The following is a 19,001-nucleotide window of genomic DNA, read 5'->3' as shown; positions in this document are numbered from 1 at the left end:
TAGGTTTTAAAAAATCCTACTTATAAAGTAGGAAATCTTACCATTTAAAAAATGTTTTCTACAATAGGCCGCCATTATGATAACGGGCCCTGCGATGTTTAAATTCAAACCAGTAACACTGTTTTCATGGTTTGTACAGTGCTGCATTCCTAGAGTACTCTTTTTTCCCCCCCCCCTCAGTCCTGTAGTTGGACTGCACAGGCACAAAGATCTATTTGCTTAGATCCCGGTGCACAACTGAAAACTTTGTAAAGTAATAGCTGAAGAACATTACATAATTATTCCCATTTTTGTTTCATTCAACTCCCACCATGGTTCCCAGTATGCTGCTATGTTGGTTTCTGTGAAGAAACTAAAGATTTACCAGAAAGACAAGGTGGCTAAGTTAATATCTTTTATTGGACCAACTTCTGTGGGTTGGAAAGAGACAAGGTTCAAGCAACAACACAGGGTTGCTTCTTCAAGATCAAAATAAGAACTCTGTGTTGCTCAGAAGTTAGTTCAATAAAAGATATTACCTAACCCATCTTGTCTCTCTAATAACCTGGTACCAAGAGGGCTACACTGCTACAGATTTACTAGTCCTTTATAGATAGGGCTTCTGATTTTAGGTCTTAACCGATAAACCCCAATAAAAAAAAATGAAATTCGTGTTTATCCAATAGTTACTGGAAAAACACTGAAAATGGTTGCTTCTAAGGGCGTGTCCACATAAAGCAGTAATGCCGTGAATGGGGGTGTGATTTCTAAAGTGCGCTAATATGTTGCACATTAATTACTCAGAGCGAACTAAAGGTCCCTAGTGTGCTTTAACATAGCACTGTTTGAAACAGTACTACGTGAAAGTGCACTATGGAACATTACAAAGAGATTACCAATTACAGTATGCACTGATGTATGTTGTATACATTACTCATTACAGTATATACTGTAAAGAGAGAGCCAAGAATCCCCCAATTTTTGGACATCCACACAAAAGGGGAGGAGGGATAGCTCAGTGATTTGAGCATTGGCCTGCTAAACCCAGGGTTGTGAGTTCAATCCTTGAGGGGGCCACTTAGGGATCTGGGGCAAAATCAAAATTGGTCCTGCTAGTGAAGGCAGGGGGCTGGACTCGATGACCTTTCAAGGTCCCTTCCAGTTCTAGGAGATGGGATATCTCCATTAATTAAAAAAAAGTCAAATTGCTAAAAAATAACCCTGAAATATGACATTAATAAACTTGAAAACAGAAGCCCTACTTACAGAGAACTGTGAAAAATGTTTTAATCCCCTGCAGTTCTGCTTCAACACTATATTTTTTCTGTATTTCTTTCCCATTATTTGTTTTAACCTTTATGAAAACTGGATCTTTGTATCTTAAAAGTGTGTAATTCTTTGTGGCATCAAAATTTCCACAGCATCCAATTGTGATGCTACCAATGATTATGATTTAAGATGAGGAATAAAACAGATGCACAGAAACTCTTAGGGCCTGAAACTGCCACCCTTACTTATGCTGAATAGTTTGTTGTTCTTAAGTAATAATGGAATTACTGAAGAAGTAAGGTACCATAACAGTATGGTGGCAGAATCCAGCCCATAGTAACCAAGCCCTCCCTCCCCCATACCCTTATCAGGGGGAAGAAAGAAATACAAAACATTTGATACATAAGCAAATTCCTTTCAATTATTTTCAAAAGTTTTCATATGTCAGTAGCTCTTCAATAACACTGTTGACATCAAGGGAAAGGTAGTATGTAGGGAATACAACCCCTTCCTTTCACGAACGCAAGACTTAAGCAAAGTATGTATCACCTTACTTTAATTAGAAATGTGTGGTTTTAAAAAGGCTTTATATTTTAACCACAGCTTCAGTGAAATACAGTACCAATACACTTCCGATTGAAGACAGCTTCAATTCGAGGATTGCTCCAATTCTATTTGAAGAAGCACAGCACAGAAGTAAGATATCGGTGAGTGCCTCTTCTCAAGGTGGCAAAATCTTGCTCTGTCCATCGGTTGAAAAAAAGAAAAACAAACAACGCCCTCAATCCTCATCTTACTTAGGCAAAAACGCCCAGTAACTCCTTTCCAATAATCGATCTGAAGTCAATGGGAATTTTGCCTAAGGCCTTCGGGATTTGTCCATTTGTGATGTAAGCAACTCTATGCACTGACATCGCTGCTGCTGAAGGCTGAATAAAATACAATACATAAACTTCCTAAGAGTTTGATCCTGCAGCCAGTGGTAGTTTGGCCTATGAAGAAAGGGAGTGCAGGGTTGAGGCTACAGTAGTGTGGTTTGTTTAATAGGTGTTTGCAAAGCGCTTTGAGATCCTGGCACGGGGCTTAGTACCACTTGCCCCCATGCAATCAGCTTGGTCTGCAGCCTCCTTGCACCTTTTGGGGCTGCAAATCGGAGGCGAGTAAGAAAGGTGCGACGCTGCCAGCCGCGGGAGGCAGGTCCCGGCTCGAGGGAGAGGCCGGCGCAGCGTGTGGCCCCATCTCGCCTGCTTGCCCGGAGCAGGCGCGCGTCTCCAGTCTCACATTTCCTCAGCCCCGGGAAAGGCGTTGCACGGCGAGTGGCTGCTTGTGGGAAGCGCAGGAGCGGGGGGGGGCTCACACCCTTTCCTCCCCGCCCTCCCGCCGCCAGCCAGTCGCTCAGCCTCAGAGGCACAGGCAGAGGGCGCCTGAGCCATGTCCGCCCCCTGCGGCCGCTGCTGCAGCTCAGCTCCACGCGTGGAGGAGGCTCCTGCACCCCGGACCCCGCAGCCGCTGACAGCGTCCTGCGAGCCAAGGCAGGAGACTGAGTAGAGCGGCTCTGTCTCCCCCGCGCCTGCTTCGCCTAGTCCATGGGGCTGCGCTGCGTGTGTGCAGGCAGGGGGCTGCTGCTGCAGAAGGAGGAAGCCCCATTGGTGTGAGCAGCTGCGCTCTCCCTCGCCTCTCTGCCCTGCCTCACCTCCCTGCTCCTGAGCGAGCCCGGCTCGGATGTCCGGTTTCCTGGTGGCTTTTCACCTGGCAAACTCCAGCTAACTTCGGTGAGCAATTGCAAAGCGTCCGAGCACGTTGCGAGCTCCCTTGCAGGCAGCTGGTGCTGCTGCATCTTCTCCATCCCAGGGATTCTGCCGCCTTGGATATTGGGGGGAGGCAACCAACAAAGCCAAGGAGCCTCACGATTCCCCGTACACTCCTCAAGCTCCCCCCGCCCCGCCACGCACCCACCCTGCCATCCTTGCACAATGCACTTGCTGGGATTATTCTCTCTGGTTTGCTATCTGGCTGCTGCTGCTCTGCTCCTGGGACCCAGGGAGCCGGCCACCGCCGCTGCCTATGAATCCGGGCAGGGCTACTACGAGGAGGAGCCCGATTTGGGGGAAGCAAAGGTAGGTGCAACTTCCATGCCCTTGCCGCAGATGGGACCCCCCTTTCTGAGGCATGTGACTCCTGGATCACTTTGTTTGCAAGTCCTTTCATGGGAGGGGAAAATATTTGAGGAAAATCTTCTAATGTTGTGGTTCTTCACGAGGCTTTTTTGGGGGCGAGGGAGGGTTTGAAAGTTACAAGTTGGTGGATTGTTGCAGGTGATACAAATCTGTTTAAAATAAATGGAGACACCTGATATTAAGAATTAAACCCAGAGGCTCAGCTCACGTAATAAGTGAATGTAGCGATCACCCTTTTTATTGTTGCTCTTATATATGGGTTGTACAGTGTCCTCAGTGCTATACAGCGGAGAAGTAGCCCCACTTCTTGCCCCCAAGGAATTGACAACCTAGTTCAGTCACTAGCAAACCAAAATCTTCTGTTATGCAATTGGCTTGGTGTTGGCAGTGAGGTGGGTCACTGATATATTTGAGGTTTCTTCAAGGGCAAAGCTGCAGGGTGCCATGTGGGTTTGTGTCCTTGGTGGATGCGTGTGGATTCTTGAAACTTTCCGATTTGGATCTGAGTAAGTTTTTTGGGTGCATTTCGAGAAGCTGGTGTATTTGGGAATGATATGATGGGAGGCAAATACATAGGCATAATAACAAAAACTCATATTGTTTCTATCTTCTGGGGGTTTGTTTTGGAGTTTCTGAAATCTGTAATGATTTACTGAAGGACAACATGGTTTGCGAGGATGTAACTTGACCCTTGAATATGAAAGTGCTGCCCAGACATACAGTTAAGATTTCAGAGAAATTCTTGGTTTCCACAGGCAGAAGATTCTTAAATTTGTATTCATTTGTATTAGTATCTTCAGATTTAGAATGTAAGTACCTTGGAACTAGCATTATATCTTCTATGTCTTGTGCAGCTAGCTCCCAGCACTCTGTCAATGCAGAAAAAGGACATACAGTATATGATTGTGTAAGCATGTGACATTGCTATGAAGGCTTCAGTTTCTAAACTCTTTATTAAATTACCTTTAAGTAGTGCAGTGTTAAAGTTGTGACACACATATCGATAGCAATAATGACACTATATCTTTAATTCATTACAGTATGGAAAACTAGACCAAAATATATTAGTTAACATACAGACTATATACCTTCACTTTGAAGATTGCTGCTGTTTTTGATCTGTATGACACAATTAGCTTTATTGAACATATACTCTAATACTGTTTATACAGGTTTAATAAAAAGTCATATCAGGCTTATAAAACATGTTACAGCGTTGACATAGAAAACACATGGTTATGTATATTTGGTTTATAATGCATATTAGTTACACTAATATTATGTTCAAGCTGTAGACTCCATGTATTGCATGCATTCTTTGTTTTGCATTTCTAAATATATACTAAAATTCTGTATGAAAGAAGTTACTGTGCATGCTGTACCACTTTAACAAAGTCTGGATGTTTTTATAACCCCTCGGAATTTAGAAATTTATTTTCTTTTAATTGTAAATCCTAAAAATTAGTCAAACTGTATTATGAGCTAAATGCATGTCAAATATTTTTTAATCCAAGTAATAGGAACACAAAATCAATCAACTGATTTTATCACTAATACTATTTCTAAAACTTTTTAATATTTGATACAGGGGAAATCCAATCCTTCCTCGTTAAACGGTATAAACCAGTTATTAACTCAGAGTGGCATTGATGACTGAGTTATAAACCCATGAAAGTACTTTATCATAGTTATAGTTATATTGAAAATTCTGAAATAAGCATGGTGGTTTCTAAAAGTGCTGGAGCAACATACATCTGGTAGAACAGTGAAGAAATGCTCCTGAAAGTTGAATATTGCTGTATGTATACATGCCCATGTTATAGATTATCCATTCTATTTCTTACAAGTTTTAAAGTGATTTCAGAATCTTAAATAGCCACCATTGTGCTGCAGTTTGCAAAAGTACCAGGGTTTAGTGGAAAACTTGGAGCAATGAGGAAACTGAAGAAAGAAAGAATCAGAAATGGGAAGCGGGTAGGAAAGCAGGTGTCAGGTTGATCATATTAACAGAAAAGATTTTTGTATCTGACTAGAGGTGAGGGGTATAGGGATAGATGCTGTGTTTGTGCCTGGATCTTTAGGGTTTAATCTGGCAAGTTTTAGGCACCTTAGACGTTCTTACTCATGAGTAATCCTGTTCATTTCAGTTGGACTACTCTGGTGAGGAAAATCTGCAGGATTGGGTCCCCATTAACTGTTTCTCCCTGTGAGATGAGAGAAGGTTTCAGTGAATTTCTGAAGGAATTAAAAAAGATTAGATAAGTAAACTGTACATAATTATTTCAAAGAAAATATGATTAAGTTGTGATCATATTAGTTATTTACTTGAACTTTCTCAACTCATGGAAAATGAGTGCCTCTTGTCTTCATAGGTAATACTTAGTCCTGCCATGAGTGCAGGGGACTGGACTAGATGACCTCTCGAGATCCTTTCCAGTCCTACGATTCTATGATTTGTGTGAAATCTGAAATTATTTTAACTTTACATTACATATCCTTTACTTTACATAGGAAGTTGAGATGAGCACATATAACTACACTGTCTTTTTCAAAAACGTTTACTATGATAGTTTTGTTCCCATTGGTATAAAAGTATACAGAGGTCTATCCTGTTTTCAATGTAGATGACTCAGTGAAAGTTGGAATTTGTCCTAGACATTTGCAGTTAACTGAATGTCAGTTATAGATAAATAATAGTTATTTTTCATATATTGCTGCCTCAAGCACATGTGGTGCAGCAAGTGGACACTGATAAGCTAGAGCAATAGTGTCCAACCTTTTCAGCCTGAGGGGACCGTACTTTTGAGACAGATTCTCTTAGCATCACAAAAACAACAGAATCAACCTGCAAGTCCCCTGCTACGGATTTCCCCCCGAAGGTGTAGAGCTAGTGTAACTAGCCTCTGTGCTTCCCTCTCCACAGCCCTGGCATAGGGGGAGTGACTGAGGCATGTTATGCTTCAAATAAACCACAGCTGACTCACGGTCCCTTGGGAACCACTGCCAGCTGGGATAAGCTAGAACAGCCACTAGACTACTCTAGTGGCAGAAAATCAGGGAACTATAACTGGTGGTTGGTTCTCAGCTTCTCCACTTTCCCTCTTTTGTGGGGCTGTGTGGGAAAGGCAAACCCTTCTTTGCTAAGTGCTCCCCTAGGTTAAGGCAGAACAAGTTTTGCTCCTATCCTGCTCCTCCTGGGGCTCCCACACTCCTTTAAAGAAGCAGACAGTGGAGCAGCCTGTGCGCCTCTCCTCACACCCCTGTGATCCAGCAGGCTGTCAACGGGGGAGCTGCTGAGCATTGGTAGCAAGAAAGGGACAGCTATTGCTCAGAGCACTTTCAGATTACATCAGAATTGATCCTGAAATGTCAAAAAAAGGTGGTGGGAGGCTGCTGGGAAGTTAGAACCCCTTACTAGTTTCCAAGCTGATTCAAGTACTTCAGATTAAAATCACAGGCTGTGGCTCAGGAAACATATTTTCATTTCATAATCAAATAATTTTCTTTCTAACACAGCTGCACTCATGGACCACAATTTAGAGTCTTGATATTCAAAAGTGGCCCTGGCCTACAGGTGACACACCATGGAGCTAAAGAGAGTTTAAAAAAAGAGAGAAAAAGAAAAGTCTCTTGGTGAAAAATATGATCTAAAACCGTAGAGAAAGAGGGATTGATAGAACTGAACTCTAAGGGTATGTCTACACTACGAAATTAGGTCGATTTTTTTAGAAATCGATTTCATACAGTCGATTGTGTGTGTCCCCACTATGCGCATTAAGTCACGGTGTGCGTCCTCAGTACCGAGGCTAGCGTCGACTTTCGGAGTGTTGCACTGTGGTAGCTATCCCACAGTTCCCGCAGTCTCTGCCGCCCATTGGAATTCTGGGTTGAGCTCCCAATGCCTGGTGGGGCAAAAACATTGTAGCAGGTGGTTCTGGATACATGTCATCAGGCCCCCCCCCCCTCCGTGAAAGCAACGGCAACAAATCGTTTTTCGCCTTTTTTCCTGGGTTACCCATGCAGACGACATACCACGGCAAGCATGGAGCCCGCTCAGCTCACTGTCACCGTATGTCTCCTGGGTGCTGATGGCACATGCGGTACTGAAGTGCTACACAGCAGCATCCCCTTGCGTTGCCTTGCGGACAGCAGACGGTGCAAAACGATTGCTAACCGTCATCGTTGTCCCGTGGGTGCTCCTGGCTGACCTTGGTTAGGTTGGTCGGGGGTGCCTGGGAAGACATGGGTGCTCCTGGCCGGCCTCGGTGAGGTTGGTCGGGGGCGCCTTGACAAAAATGGGAATGACTCCAGGTCATTCTCTTCTTTAAGTTTCGTCTAATGGAGATTCAGTCCTGCCTGGAATATCATGCCAGCTGGAGGCATCTGCCTCAGGCTGCTCTCCTAGTTGGCAGCTCCGTGCGGTCGCACCTACCCCAGCCTACTCCTTGCTCCCATGGCTCATGAAGCCTGGACAGTAGTAAGGAGCAGTTCAACTATAGGCTGAGCAAGTGCATAATGGTGGTAGAATGTGCCTTTGGACGTTAAAAAGCTCGCTGGCGCAGTTTACTGACTCGGTTAGACCTCAGCGAAACCGATATTCCCATCGTTATTACTGCTTGCTGTGTGCTCCACAATATCTGTGAGAGTAAGGGGGAGACGTTTATGGCAGGGTGGGAGGTTGAGGCAAATCGCTTGGCCGCTGATTATGCACAGCCAGACACCAGGGCTGTTAGAAGAGCACAGCAGGGCGTGCTGTGCATCAGAGAAGCTTTGAAAACCAGTTTCATGACTGGCCAGGCTATGGTGTGAACGTTCTGTTTATTTCTCCTTGATGAAAACCCGCCCCCTTGGTTCACTCTACTTCCCTGTAAGCCAACCAAGACCTCCCCCCTTTGATCTCTGCTTGCAGAGGCAATAAATAAATAAATTGAGAGATCCTATCTCCTAGAACTGGAAGGGACCTTGAAAGGTCATTGAGTCCAGCCCCCTGCCTTCACTAGCAGGACCAAGTACTGATTTTGCCCCAGATCCCTAAGTGGCCCCCTCAAGGATTGAACTCACAACCCTGGGTTTAGCAGGCCAATGCTCAAACCACTGAGCTATGCCTCTCCCCCCCAACAATAAAGTCATTGTTGTTTCAAATTCATGTATTCTTTATTAATTCGTCACACAAATAGGGGGATAACTGCCAAGGTAGCCCGGGAGGGGTAGGGAAGGAGGGAAGCACAGGGGTGGGGTAGTTGTAGGGGCACCTCCTAGAATGGCATGCAGCTCGTCATAGAAGCGGCATATCTAGGGCTCTGACCCGGAGTGGCCGTTTGCCTCTCTGGTTCTCTGGTAGGCTTGCCTGCGCTCCTTAAGTTTCACGTGGCACTGCTGCGGGTCCCTGTTATAACCTCTGTCCTTCATGCCCTGGAGATTTTTTTCAAATATTCCGGCATTTCGTCTTTTGGAACGGAGTTCGGATAGCACGGATTCATCTCCCCATACAGCGATCAGATGCAGTACCTCCCGTTTGGTCCATGCTGGAGCTCTTTTGCGATTCTGGGACTCCATGGTCACCTGTGCTGATCAGCTCACCATGCTGGCCAAACAGGAAATGAAATTCAAAAGTTCATGGGGCTTTTCCTGTCTACCTGGCCAGTGCATCTGAGTGAGAGTGCCGTCCAGAGTGGTCACAATGGAGCACTCTGGGATAGCTCCCGGAGGCCAATACCGTCGAATTGCATCCACACTACCCCAAATTCGACCCAGCAGGGTCGATTTCAGCGCTAATCCCCTCGTCAGGGAGGAGTACAGAAATCGATTTTAAGAGCCCTTTAAGTCAACAAAAATGGCTTCGTCGTGTGGATGGGTGCAGGGTTAAATCGACCTAATGCTGCTAAATTTGACCTAAACTCATAGTATAGACCAGGGCTCAGAGTATGTCTATACTGGCAGAGTTACATCACCGGCAGTTACATCACTGCTCAGAGAGCGCTGAAGGGAAACCGCTGTTGTGTGTTCACACTGTCAGCTGCCTACGCAATAGCGTATTCACACTTGTACTTGCATTGGTATTTGGAGCGGTGGACTCTGGGCAGCTATCCCACAGAGCATCTCTTCCTCTTCTGCCGCTAAGAGTTGTGGGAAGGCGGAGGGGGTCGTGGGGCATCCTGGGTCCAGTCCCAATGCCCCGTGATGCATTGCTTCGCATCCCAGCAATCCCTGTGCTTCCGTCCGCATTTGGCTCCACCCTTCAACTGTTTGTGTACTGCACTCTCTGCCTCTTTGTTCTGCAGGAATGGTTCCCGCACTGTTGACCAATATGCTGCTTGCTCTCACTAACACATCACAAATAGCAGTGGAGTTATTCCTTAAACTACAAAGGCAAGAGGAGTTCGGCATTGATCTTGCCACGCGTAGTAGCTATGACACAAGATTGTTTGTGGCATTCATGGAGGTGCTGACCATAGTGGAACGCCGCTTTTGGGCTCTGGAAACAAGTACTGAGTGGTGGGATCACATCATGATGCACATCTGGGATGATGAGTAGTGGCTGCAGAACTTTTGGATGAGGAAAGTCACACTCATGGGACTGTGTGATGAGCTCGCCCCAGCCCTGTGGCATAAGGACACAAGAATGAGAGCTGCCCTGTCGTTGGAGAAGTACTTGGCAATTGCACTGTGGAAGCTAGCTATCCCAGACTGCTACCGATCAGTTGCTAACCAGTTTGGAGTGGGAAAGTCGACCGTTGGACTCATGTTGACAGAAGTCTGCAGGGCCATTAATCGCATCCTGCTCCGAAAGACTGTGATTCTGAGCAATGTGCCTGTATTTGCACAAATGGGCTTTCCTAACTGCGGAGGGGCGATAGATGGCACGTATATTCCAATTCTGGCACCAGACCACCTAGCCACCGAGTATATTAATCAGAAGGGGTATTTCTCTATGGTTCTCCAGGCGCTTGTGGATCACTGTGGGCGTTTCATGGACATTAACACAGGCTGGTCCGGAAAGGGGCATGACGCATGTATCTTTTGGAACCCTGGCCTGTTCAGGAAGCTGCAAGCAGGGACTTTCTTCCCAGATCAGAAGATCACTGTAGGGGAAGTCGAAATGCCCATTGTGATTCTGGGAAACCCTGCCTACTCCTTAATGCCGTGGCTTATGAAGCCATACACGGGGAACCATGACAGCAGCAAGGAGAGGTTCAACAGGATGAGCAAGTGCAAAATGACTGTTGAGTGTGCTTTTGGCCATTTAAAGGCCTGCTGGCACTGCCTATAAGGGGGGCTGAACCTGACCGATGACAGTATTCCTATGCTTATCACTGAGTGCTGTACGCTCCATAATATTTGTGAAGGGAAGGGTGAAAGCTTCACTCAGGGCTGGACCACTAAGGCTCAACGCCTAGAGGCTGAATTTGAACAGCCGGAGGCCAGGGCTATTAGAGGGGTGCAGCGCGGGGCCATAAGGTTCAGGGATGCCTTGAGGCAGCAATTTGAAGCTGAAAGCCACTAATATTTGTTGCTATGCTTGGGAATGCAGTGCTTGTAATGCTCAGAGGTGATTGTGATTGGTGCAGACGATGCAATGTGAAGGTTTAAGAAAATTGCCTGTTGCTTTGCTAGGCTCTGTTTGCTTTCAATTAATGGAATAAAGATTGCTTTCAAACCAAAACAATTCTTTTATTTAAAAACAACAACCGGAGGAGAGAGACAAACAAAAAAACACATCCGCATCGTGGGGGATAGGAGAAGGGAGCGTCCCAGGAGGAGGTGGGGTCCGAGGACGGTTAAAGATTTGTGTATGTGCAGGTATCATATGCAACCTTGTCCTTTGGAGTACAGTGCAGCGGGTACTGTACTTCAGCATGGCTAAACTGCAGAGGGACGGGTGTTGAGGGCAGTGGGTACTGGGAGGTGGACTGTGATGGGGCAGGAGTGGAACGTAGCGGGTACAGACTGGAGCCAGGAGGTTGATAAGAGTCTGTTGGCGGTGTCTGTAGGGCGCATGGGAAACGTTTAAGAGCCGCTCCGTGGCTTCGTTCTGGCGTGCCGCATTCTCTTTTTGGTCCCTCTTCTCGCTGTCCCGTCACTCCTTGTTTTTCGGCCGCAGAGTGCATCATGACATCATGCAGAAAATCCTCTTTTGTTTTTCATGGCCGCTTTCTAATTCTGTGCAGCTGTTCAGCCGGCAATAGCAAAGAGGGAGGCTGGGCTCCCAAGGTCATATCTGTGAAGCCAAAATGCAACATTTTACAGCAGTATTGTTTGCAACACACAGACCACTGATTCAGTGATTTAAAACACAGCCACTATTCACATACCTGTCACTAACTGGCTGACCCCAAGGAAGCACATACGAGCCACAAGACCCCCAAAATGGTGAGTAACAGCAGGGGCAGCGGAAATCAGTGTTCCAGGACCATACTGTACACTGGGCATGTGGTTCTTGGGGAAAGCCAGCACTGTGTGTGGGGTGGGAGCTTATAATCATTACTGTCCCCACATTTTCCCCAGGCTGTGTTCATTATGGAAGATATCTTGCTGCTGAGGCTGAGCAGGGAATCAAGAGAGGGTCTTCTCCAAGACTGCAGCTTCCACCCTGACTCATATGCGGCTTGCCTGTGTGCAGCAATGGTCGCCCCTCCCCTCCCTTGCCCCCTACCCCCCATGATGGCAGAGTGGCGCAGGAAAGTTACCCTTAATGGGGCAAGAAAGAAAGCAGCTCTGCCGAAGAACCTGCTGCAGCAGATTGCCCAGTATCTCCATGAGAGTTTCGTGGAGATCTCTGAGGTAGATTCCCGTGAAGTGAGGGAGTCAATCAACACCCTGTTCTGCCGCTCAGACTAGGCATGTGGCGGTATGTACATCATACAGACACAAGCCTCCTTTCTGCAACCCCCTGTCCCCAACAACTCGCTTCAGCGATTCCCAAAATCAAAGCCACTTACTAGGGGCCTCCTCTCCTGTTTGTGCTTCACCAAGCTCCGCCAGCTGTGACTGGCTAGCCTCCTCTGGGATAGAGAAGAGTTCTGGGCTGCATGCATCTCTGACCTCCGAGTTGTCCTCTGCCTCTGGGTCCCCCTCCACATCCTCGTCCAAGATTTCCTCCTCCTGGCTCGGTCCACTCTCGGCTGGCACGCAAGCCACCTAAGTATCCACACTGGAGTATTCTCAGTGGAAGTGGGGTCGCCACCGAGTATCACGTCCAGCTCTTTGTAGAACCACCAGCTCGTGGGCACAGCACCAGAGCAGCAGTTTGCCTCTCATGCCTTGTGACAGGCATTCCGTAGCTCCTTCACTTTGACCCTGTACTGCAGTGTAGTCCGGTCATGGCCCCTTTCTGTCATGCATCGTGAAATCTGTCCGTAGGTATCATAATTCTTACGGCTGGAGCGCAGCTGGGACTGGAAAGCCTCCTCCCCAAATGCTAATGAGGTCCAGCAGCTCGGCATTGCTCCAAGCGGGGCATCGCCTGGTCCATGGAGCAGGAATGGTCACCTGGAAAGATGCACTGAGACCACTGCACACGTCACCGAGCAAACAGGAAGGGGACTTTCAAAATTCCCAAGGAATTTAAGGGGTGGGGCTCACGGTTGATCACCTGAGGGCAGGGCAGTAGAGTTCAAACTGATGACCAGAGAGGCGAGAACAGGACACCTCCCAGAGGCCAATTGCAGCTCTGTAATCGACTAGGGTGTCTACACTGACACCGCAGCGTTGTAGCCCTGGCATAGAAAGCTTTATGCTTCTCGTTGGGGTGGGTTTTTTTTACGGTGCTGCAACTACGCAGTTTCTGCGCACTAAGTGGCTTGGCAGTGTGTACACCTCAGGAGTTACACTGCAGAAAGCTGCTTTACTGCACAGAAACTTGCCAGTGTAGACAAGGCCTAAGAAAATAATACTTAGTTTATTGCAAATCCCATGAGACCAGATTCTCTTTACATTAGAGCAACCCCATTGAAGCCACTGGAGTTGCAGTGGTGTAACTGAGAGGAAAAGTTGACCCATGTATATTAACGTTACTTTCATCAAAGCAAATTTTGAAAACTTTGCACTTGATTTTACTAGAACGCTTTTTGTAATGTTTTCCGACTTCTGTGTATGTTACACCTGCTTTTGTTATTTTATGGCTTTTAGTTTTATCTGACAAAATTATTCCCATATGTTCTCTGAAACCTACAGTAAACTCCATTCACTGAAACAAAACCTATTGATACATACAGACTTGTTCTCCATCAACCATGCACTCATGGGATCCAGCAGATATTGCTAGAGATTTTCTTTTTCAAAGAAATATAAGCATTCCTTTTCCCATAGGAGTGAAGTAAACAAATGTGAGCTTTAGTAATTGATCTCTTCTTAGCAGAGGGGGAAACAGTTGACTAGCATCAAATGTTTTGAAACTTTGGCTTCCTAGGGGAAGGAATACAATAGCACCTGTCAAGAAGATCTTGTGATTTTAATTTTATTATGGAATTACTCCTGTTCAGTACATAGCAAAATAATCCATAATGTACAGTGAATCTATACTATACATGCAAGAAGTAAGATAGAGAACCAAATTCTTCTTTAAAATTATACCTATTCAAATCCATTTCTATGTGCAAAATAAACAGGAAATACTACAATTTCAGAGCAAGGACACTATGAATATGTGTTCTATGAGCATAAATACATAAAACTACACTATAACATTTGGTAACATTAGATTCTGTGAAGGTGGTGAAATCAGTATGTGTTTCCTTTGTATAAGAAAAGGTTTAAAAAGGCTTTTTAAAACTCTGTCCATTCTTGCAGTGTCATAATACAGTATGTTTCTGGCAAGCAGCCATTGATGAGAACATCCCAAATCTAGTAATGCTGGTCTTGAGATACTTTCTGCAAATATGATGTAGATTGATGTAATTTGAATTTATCTGGTAGCAAGTTAAAATGAATATGTACTATGCCTGTCGATTAATCGCAGTTAACTCACACGATTAACTAAAAAAAATTAATTGCAGTTTTAATCTCACTGTTAAACAATTAGAATGCCATTTGAAATTTAGTAAATATCTTGGATGTTTTTCTACATTTTCAAATGTATTGATTTGACTTACAACACAGAATACAAAGTGTACAGTGCTCACTTAATATTTGTAATAAAAATATATGCACTGTAAAAATGATGAAAGAAATAATATTATTTCTATATCTTTATCGTGAAAGCATAACTTATAAATGTAGATTTTTTTTTATTTTTATTTTTTTTTACATAACTGCACTCAAAAACAAAACAATGTAAAACTTCAGAGCCCTACAAGTCCACTCAGTCCTACTTCTTGTGCAGCCAATCGCTATTACAGGACATAATGCTGCCCGCTTTTTATTTACAATCTCACCTGAAAGTGAGAACAGGCATTCACATGGCACTTTCGTAGCCGTCATTGCAAGGTACAGTATTTACATGTCAGATATGCTAAACATTCATATGCCCCTTCATGCTTTGGTCACCATTCCAGAGGATATGCTTCCATGCTGATGACGCTCGTTTAAAAAAATAATGCATTAATTAAATTTGTGACTGAAATCGTTGGGGGAGAATTGTATGTCTCCTGCTCTGTGTTTTACCTGCATTCTAACATATATTTCATGTTAGAGCAGTCTTGGGCAGGAGTGGCGCCAGGGTTTTTGCCGCCCTTGGCGGCAGTGCTCCTCCTCTGAGCATTCAGGGGGCCTGGGTCTTCGGCGGTGGGGGTCCTTCCGCTCCGCGTCTTCGGGGCACTTCGGTGGCAGGTCCCGGAGCAAGTGAAGGACCCGCCGCCGAATTTCCGCCGAAGATCCGGAGCGGCAGGACCCCCTGCTACCGAAGACCCCAGGCCCCCTGAATGCTCAGAGGAGGAGCACTGCCTCCAAGGGCGGCAAAAACCCTGGCGCCGCTCCAGCCCAAGACTGCTCTAACAGATTTGACAAAACACAAAAAAGGTACCACCAAAAAAGGTGAGATTTCTAAAGATAGTTACAGCACTCGACCCAAGATTTAAGAACCTGAAGTGCCTTCCAAAATCTGAGAGGGACTGACTGTGGAGCATGCTTTCAGAAGTCTTAAAAGAGCAACACTCCAATGTGGAAACCACAGAACCCGAACCACCAAAAAAGAAAATCAACCTTCTGCTCGTGACATCTGACTCAGATGATGAAAATGAACATGTGTTGGTCTGCACTGCTTTGGATCGTTATCGAGCAGAGAACCCATCATCAGCATGGACACGTCCTCTGGAATGGTGGTTGAAGCATGAAGGGACATATGAATCTTTAGCACATCTGGCATGTAAATATCTTGCAATGCCGGCTACAACAGTGCCATGTGAATACTTGTTCTCACTTTCAGGTGACATTGTAAACAAGAAGCAGGCAGCATTATTTCCTGCAAATGTAAACAAACTTGTTTGTGTGAGCGATTGGCTGAAAAAGAAGTAGGACTGAGTGGACTTGTAGGCTCTAAAGTTTTACTTTTTTAAGTTTTGAATGTAGTTATTTTTTGTACATAACACTACATTTGTAAATTCAATTTTGATGAAGAGAGTGCACTACAGTACTTGCATTAAGTGAACTGAAAAATACTATTTCTTTTTACAGTGCAAATTTTTTTTATTTTTATTTATGAGCACTGTACACTTCGTATTCTATGTTGTAATTTAAGTCAATATATTTGAAAATGTGGAAAACATCCAAAATATTTATATAAATGGTATTCTATTATTGTTTAACAGTGCGATAATCCCAATTAATGTTTTTAATCACATGATTAATCACGATTAATGTTTTTAATCACTTGACAACCCTAATATGTACCATGCACACCTTAACCATCTACACTTTTGAAGCATGTAACTAAGAAGCCCTACCTTTTACCTATGAATATTTAGCTCCCTTTGATTGTAACCACTCCTAGAAACTCTTAGGTCATGTCTTCCTCTGTTTACACATATTCCCTTATGCATGAATGAAAGTTCTTACAAAAGGCTGTGCAGCCACAACAACCACCATATTAGTTGACAGTTCCAAAATGGCGATATGACTGTTCCCCTTTCTTCGAAGAAGTCTGACTTGGGAGGGATGATGGTACATTCTCTCTTACTAGTCCCAAGTCCCCCACATCCACTCACAGGGAAACGTTCTCTCGTCCTATCTATGGTTAAACCTCTTTCCAGTGTGGCAGCTCCACATGATGTAACCTCATCATTGCTATAGTTCTCTGTGGAGCTTTCACAGGGAAGAATCTAGAAAAGGATATGTGGAGGCCTGAGCTGTCCTCTCCCTCACCTGCCTCTCCCCCTTCTCACTCCCATGACACATGAGCTTCCCACTGCCATCCTCAGATCCACAGGATGTAACCATGGAGGTACTGCATACTATTTTGCACTCCTTCCACTCTGGCCTAATCGTCCTTACTACTGAATTGGTCAGGTTGTGAAGAAGGGTTATCTGTATGGCACTAAGGGCCTGTACATACCTTACTCCTGCGTATAACGAGGGCAGCATTTGGCTATATAGTGCCTCAGCTCTGAGATGAATTTTGCCCTTTTAAATGTTTACAAAAAGTTTCACAACGGTTATGCAACAATTCTTAGCTTCATCCTTAGAGTGGAAATAAATAAATTCAATTTGCCACTTGTTGCCAATTCTAAAGTTCATACTGAAAGGTAGCAATATGATCTCTTTACCCAGACAGGATTAGATTGATAAAGTACAGAACATTCTCCCCTCCCCCCCCCAAGTCTCTTTTTGCAATGGAAAACTTGAGTTCCCTTTCTCTTGTCCTAGTTTTAATCCCAGCTGAGACAGATATTTCTTAATAACAGCTTATCCTAAAGAGCTGCCAATTTATATATAATGCAAAGTGGCTTTAACTACTTCTAGTGCATGGTCAGGATTAAAAATAGTGTGGACAATGTGGATTTCAATTGCTCTCCCCACTCCAGCTTTCTCTAGGTTTCTAATCTATGGGAAAAAATATAGATTTGGTGGCAAAATATGCCATGCTACTTCTTTTTGTAAACTGTGCTTTATTGTTTATCTTGACACTTCAAAAGATCTAGCCAGGTTTCTTGGTCCAGACTGTAGTCATCAGACTCAAACCAGTGCTACTTCAGGCAGGTAGAGGTAACTTTATTTTCCCATGATTTTATTTTATTTTTGTCAGCTGCATCTTGTCTTTGTTTATATTATTTTTTAATTTATCTTAACTTGTGCTTTGTGTCAGGCATGATTTGATCAGCATTAGGGATGCATTGTATAAGGTACGTTTTGAAGGCCCAATTCAATGCCCTTATTCAAGCAAAACTTAGTCCAACATTTTGTTTGAGTAAAGATTGCAGTTCATGGCTCTGTCCAGGTCTTGGTATGAGACCGTGTTCCTGTAGATCTTCTGAAACATAATTGCAATGCATATTGAGTAGCTCATTTCACAGGAGAATCAATGATGATCACCTGTATTTCTGAGGGCAGGATTAAGCTTTCTGAGGGGTATTTAACTAAATGCAGTATTTAGGGGCATTCACTGAAATAACCCTTCCAGAACACCATTTTAAAATGTGTTAAATGCTTGCATGCCCTAAAGGTGTGACTCCTCCAGGATCATGTTTTATAAAAAAGGCTGCTGCTTTGTTGGGTCTATAGTCAGTGGCTCATTAAGGCAATATCTTTGGATCATAGAAATTGTCATATTGGATCAGACCAGTGTCCACCTAGTCCAATAGCTTGGCATTGAAAGTAGTCCGTACCATGAAGTTAGGACAAGTCTTTTGCTTTACAATTCATTAGTTGTCTGTTTTTCCTGTCTTTTTTTCCTTTACTCGTTTTCTTTTGTAGATGTGTTTTTCAGCTTGCTTGCACACTGTTAGGGCCCTACCAAATTCACGCTCCATTTTGGTCAATTTCACAGTCATAGGATTTAAAAAATGATAAATGTCATGACTTCAGCTATTTAAATCTGAAATTTCACGGTCTTGTAATTGTAGGGGTCCTGACCCAAGAAGGAGTTGTGTATGCGGGGGTGTCACAAAGTTATTGTAGGGGAGGTTGCAGTACTGCTATCCTTGGTATGGTATTGCTACCCTAACTTCTGCGCTTCTGCTGGCGGGGTGTGCCTTCAGGGCTGGGTTCCTGGTCAACAGCCACCGCTCTGCGGCCGCCCAGCTCTGAAGGCAGCGCAGATGTAAGGGTGACAATACCATGCCCCTCCCCCCCCTTAAAATAACTCCCTGCAACTCCCTTTTGGGTCATGACTCCCAATTTGAGAAATGCTGGTCTCCCCCCGAAATTTGTATAGTATAGGGTAAAAGCACACAAAAGACCAGATTTCATGGAGGGAGACCAGATTTCATGGTCCGTGACGTGTTTTTCATGGCCATGAATTTGGTAGGGCCCTACATACAGTGTAAGTAAAATTATTTTTCTTTGTTCATCTCTATCTCTACTGGTTCATCTGGTGATTTAACATGGCATCTATGAAATGTTTTTTCTATCATATTTATATTGTAACTTGAAAACAGATACAGACAAATTGCCTCCAGTTTTGAGCAGAGTACCCAAAAGGACTAA

The 19,001-nt window shown here is 44.5% G+C and overlaps 1 protein-coding gene across 1 annotated transcript in view; it reads left to right on the top strand.

Moving 5' to 3' along the window:
• The first annotated feature begins 2,685 nt into the window (after nt 1-2,685).
• The window catches only part of VEGFC (vascular endothelial growth factor C), a 143,832-nt gene continuing 127,516 nt past the window's right edge, over nt 2,686-19,001 (top strand). Inside the window, exon 1 of the mRNA XM_024194089.3 lies at nt 2,686-3,365. Within this exon, the coding sequence (XP_024049857.1) occupies nt 3,222-3,365 (144 nt within the window). The 5' untranslated portion in view covers nt 2,686-3,221. The remainder of the gene's footprint in view (nt 3,366-19,001) is intronic.

Source organism: Terrapene carolina, unplaced genomic scaffold (genome assembly GCF_002925995.2).
Source record: "Terrapene carolina triunguis isolate 2854851 unplaced genomic scaffold, T_m_triunguis-2.0 Scaffold66, whole genome shotgun sequence".
Lineage (NCBI taxonomy): Eukaryota > Metazoa > Chordata > Testudines > Emydidae > Terrapene > Terrapene triunguis.
The sequence above is the reverse complement of the archived record's forward strand: the minus strand, read 5'-3'. Positions and strand labels throughout refer to the sequence as shown.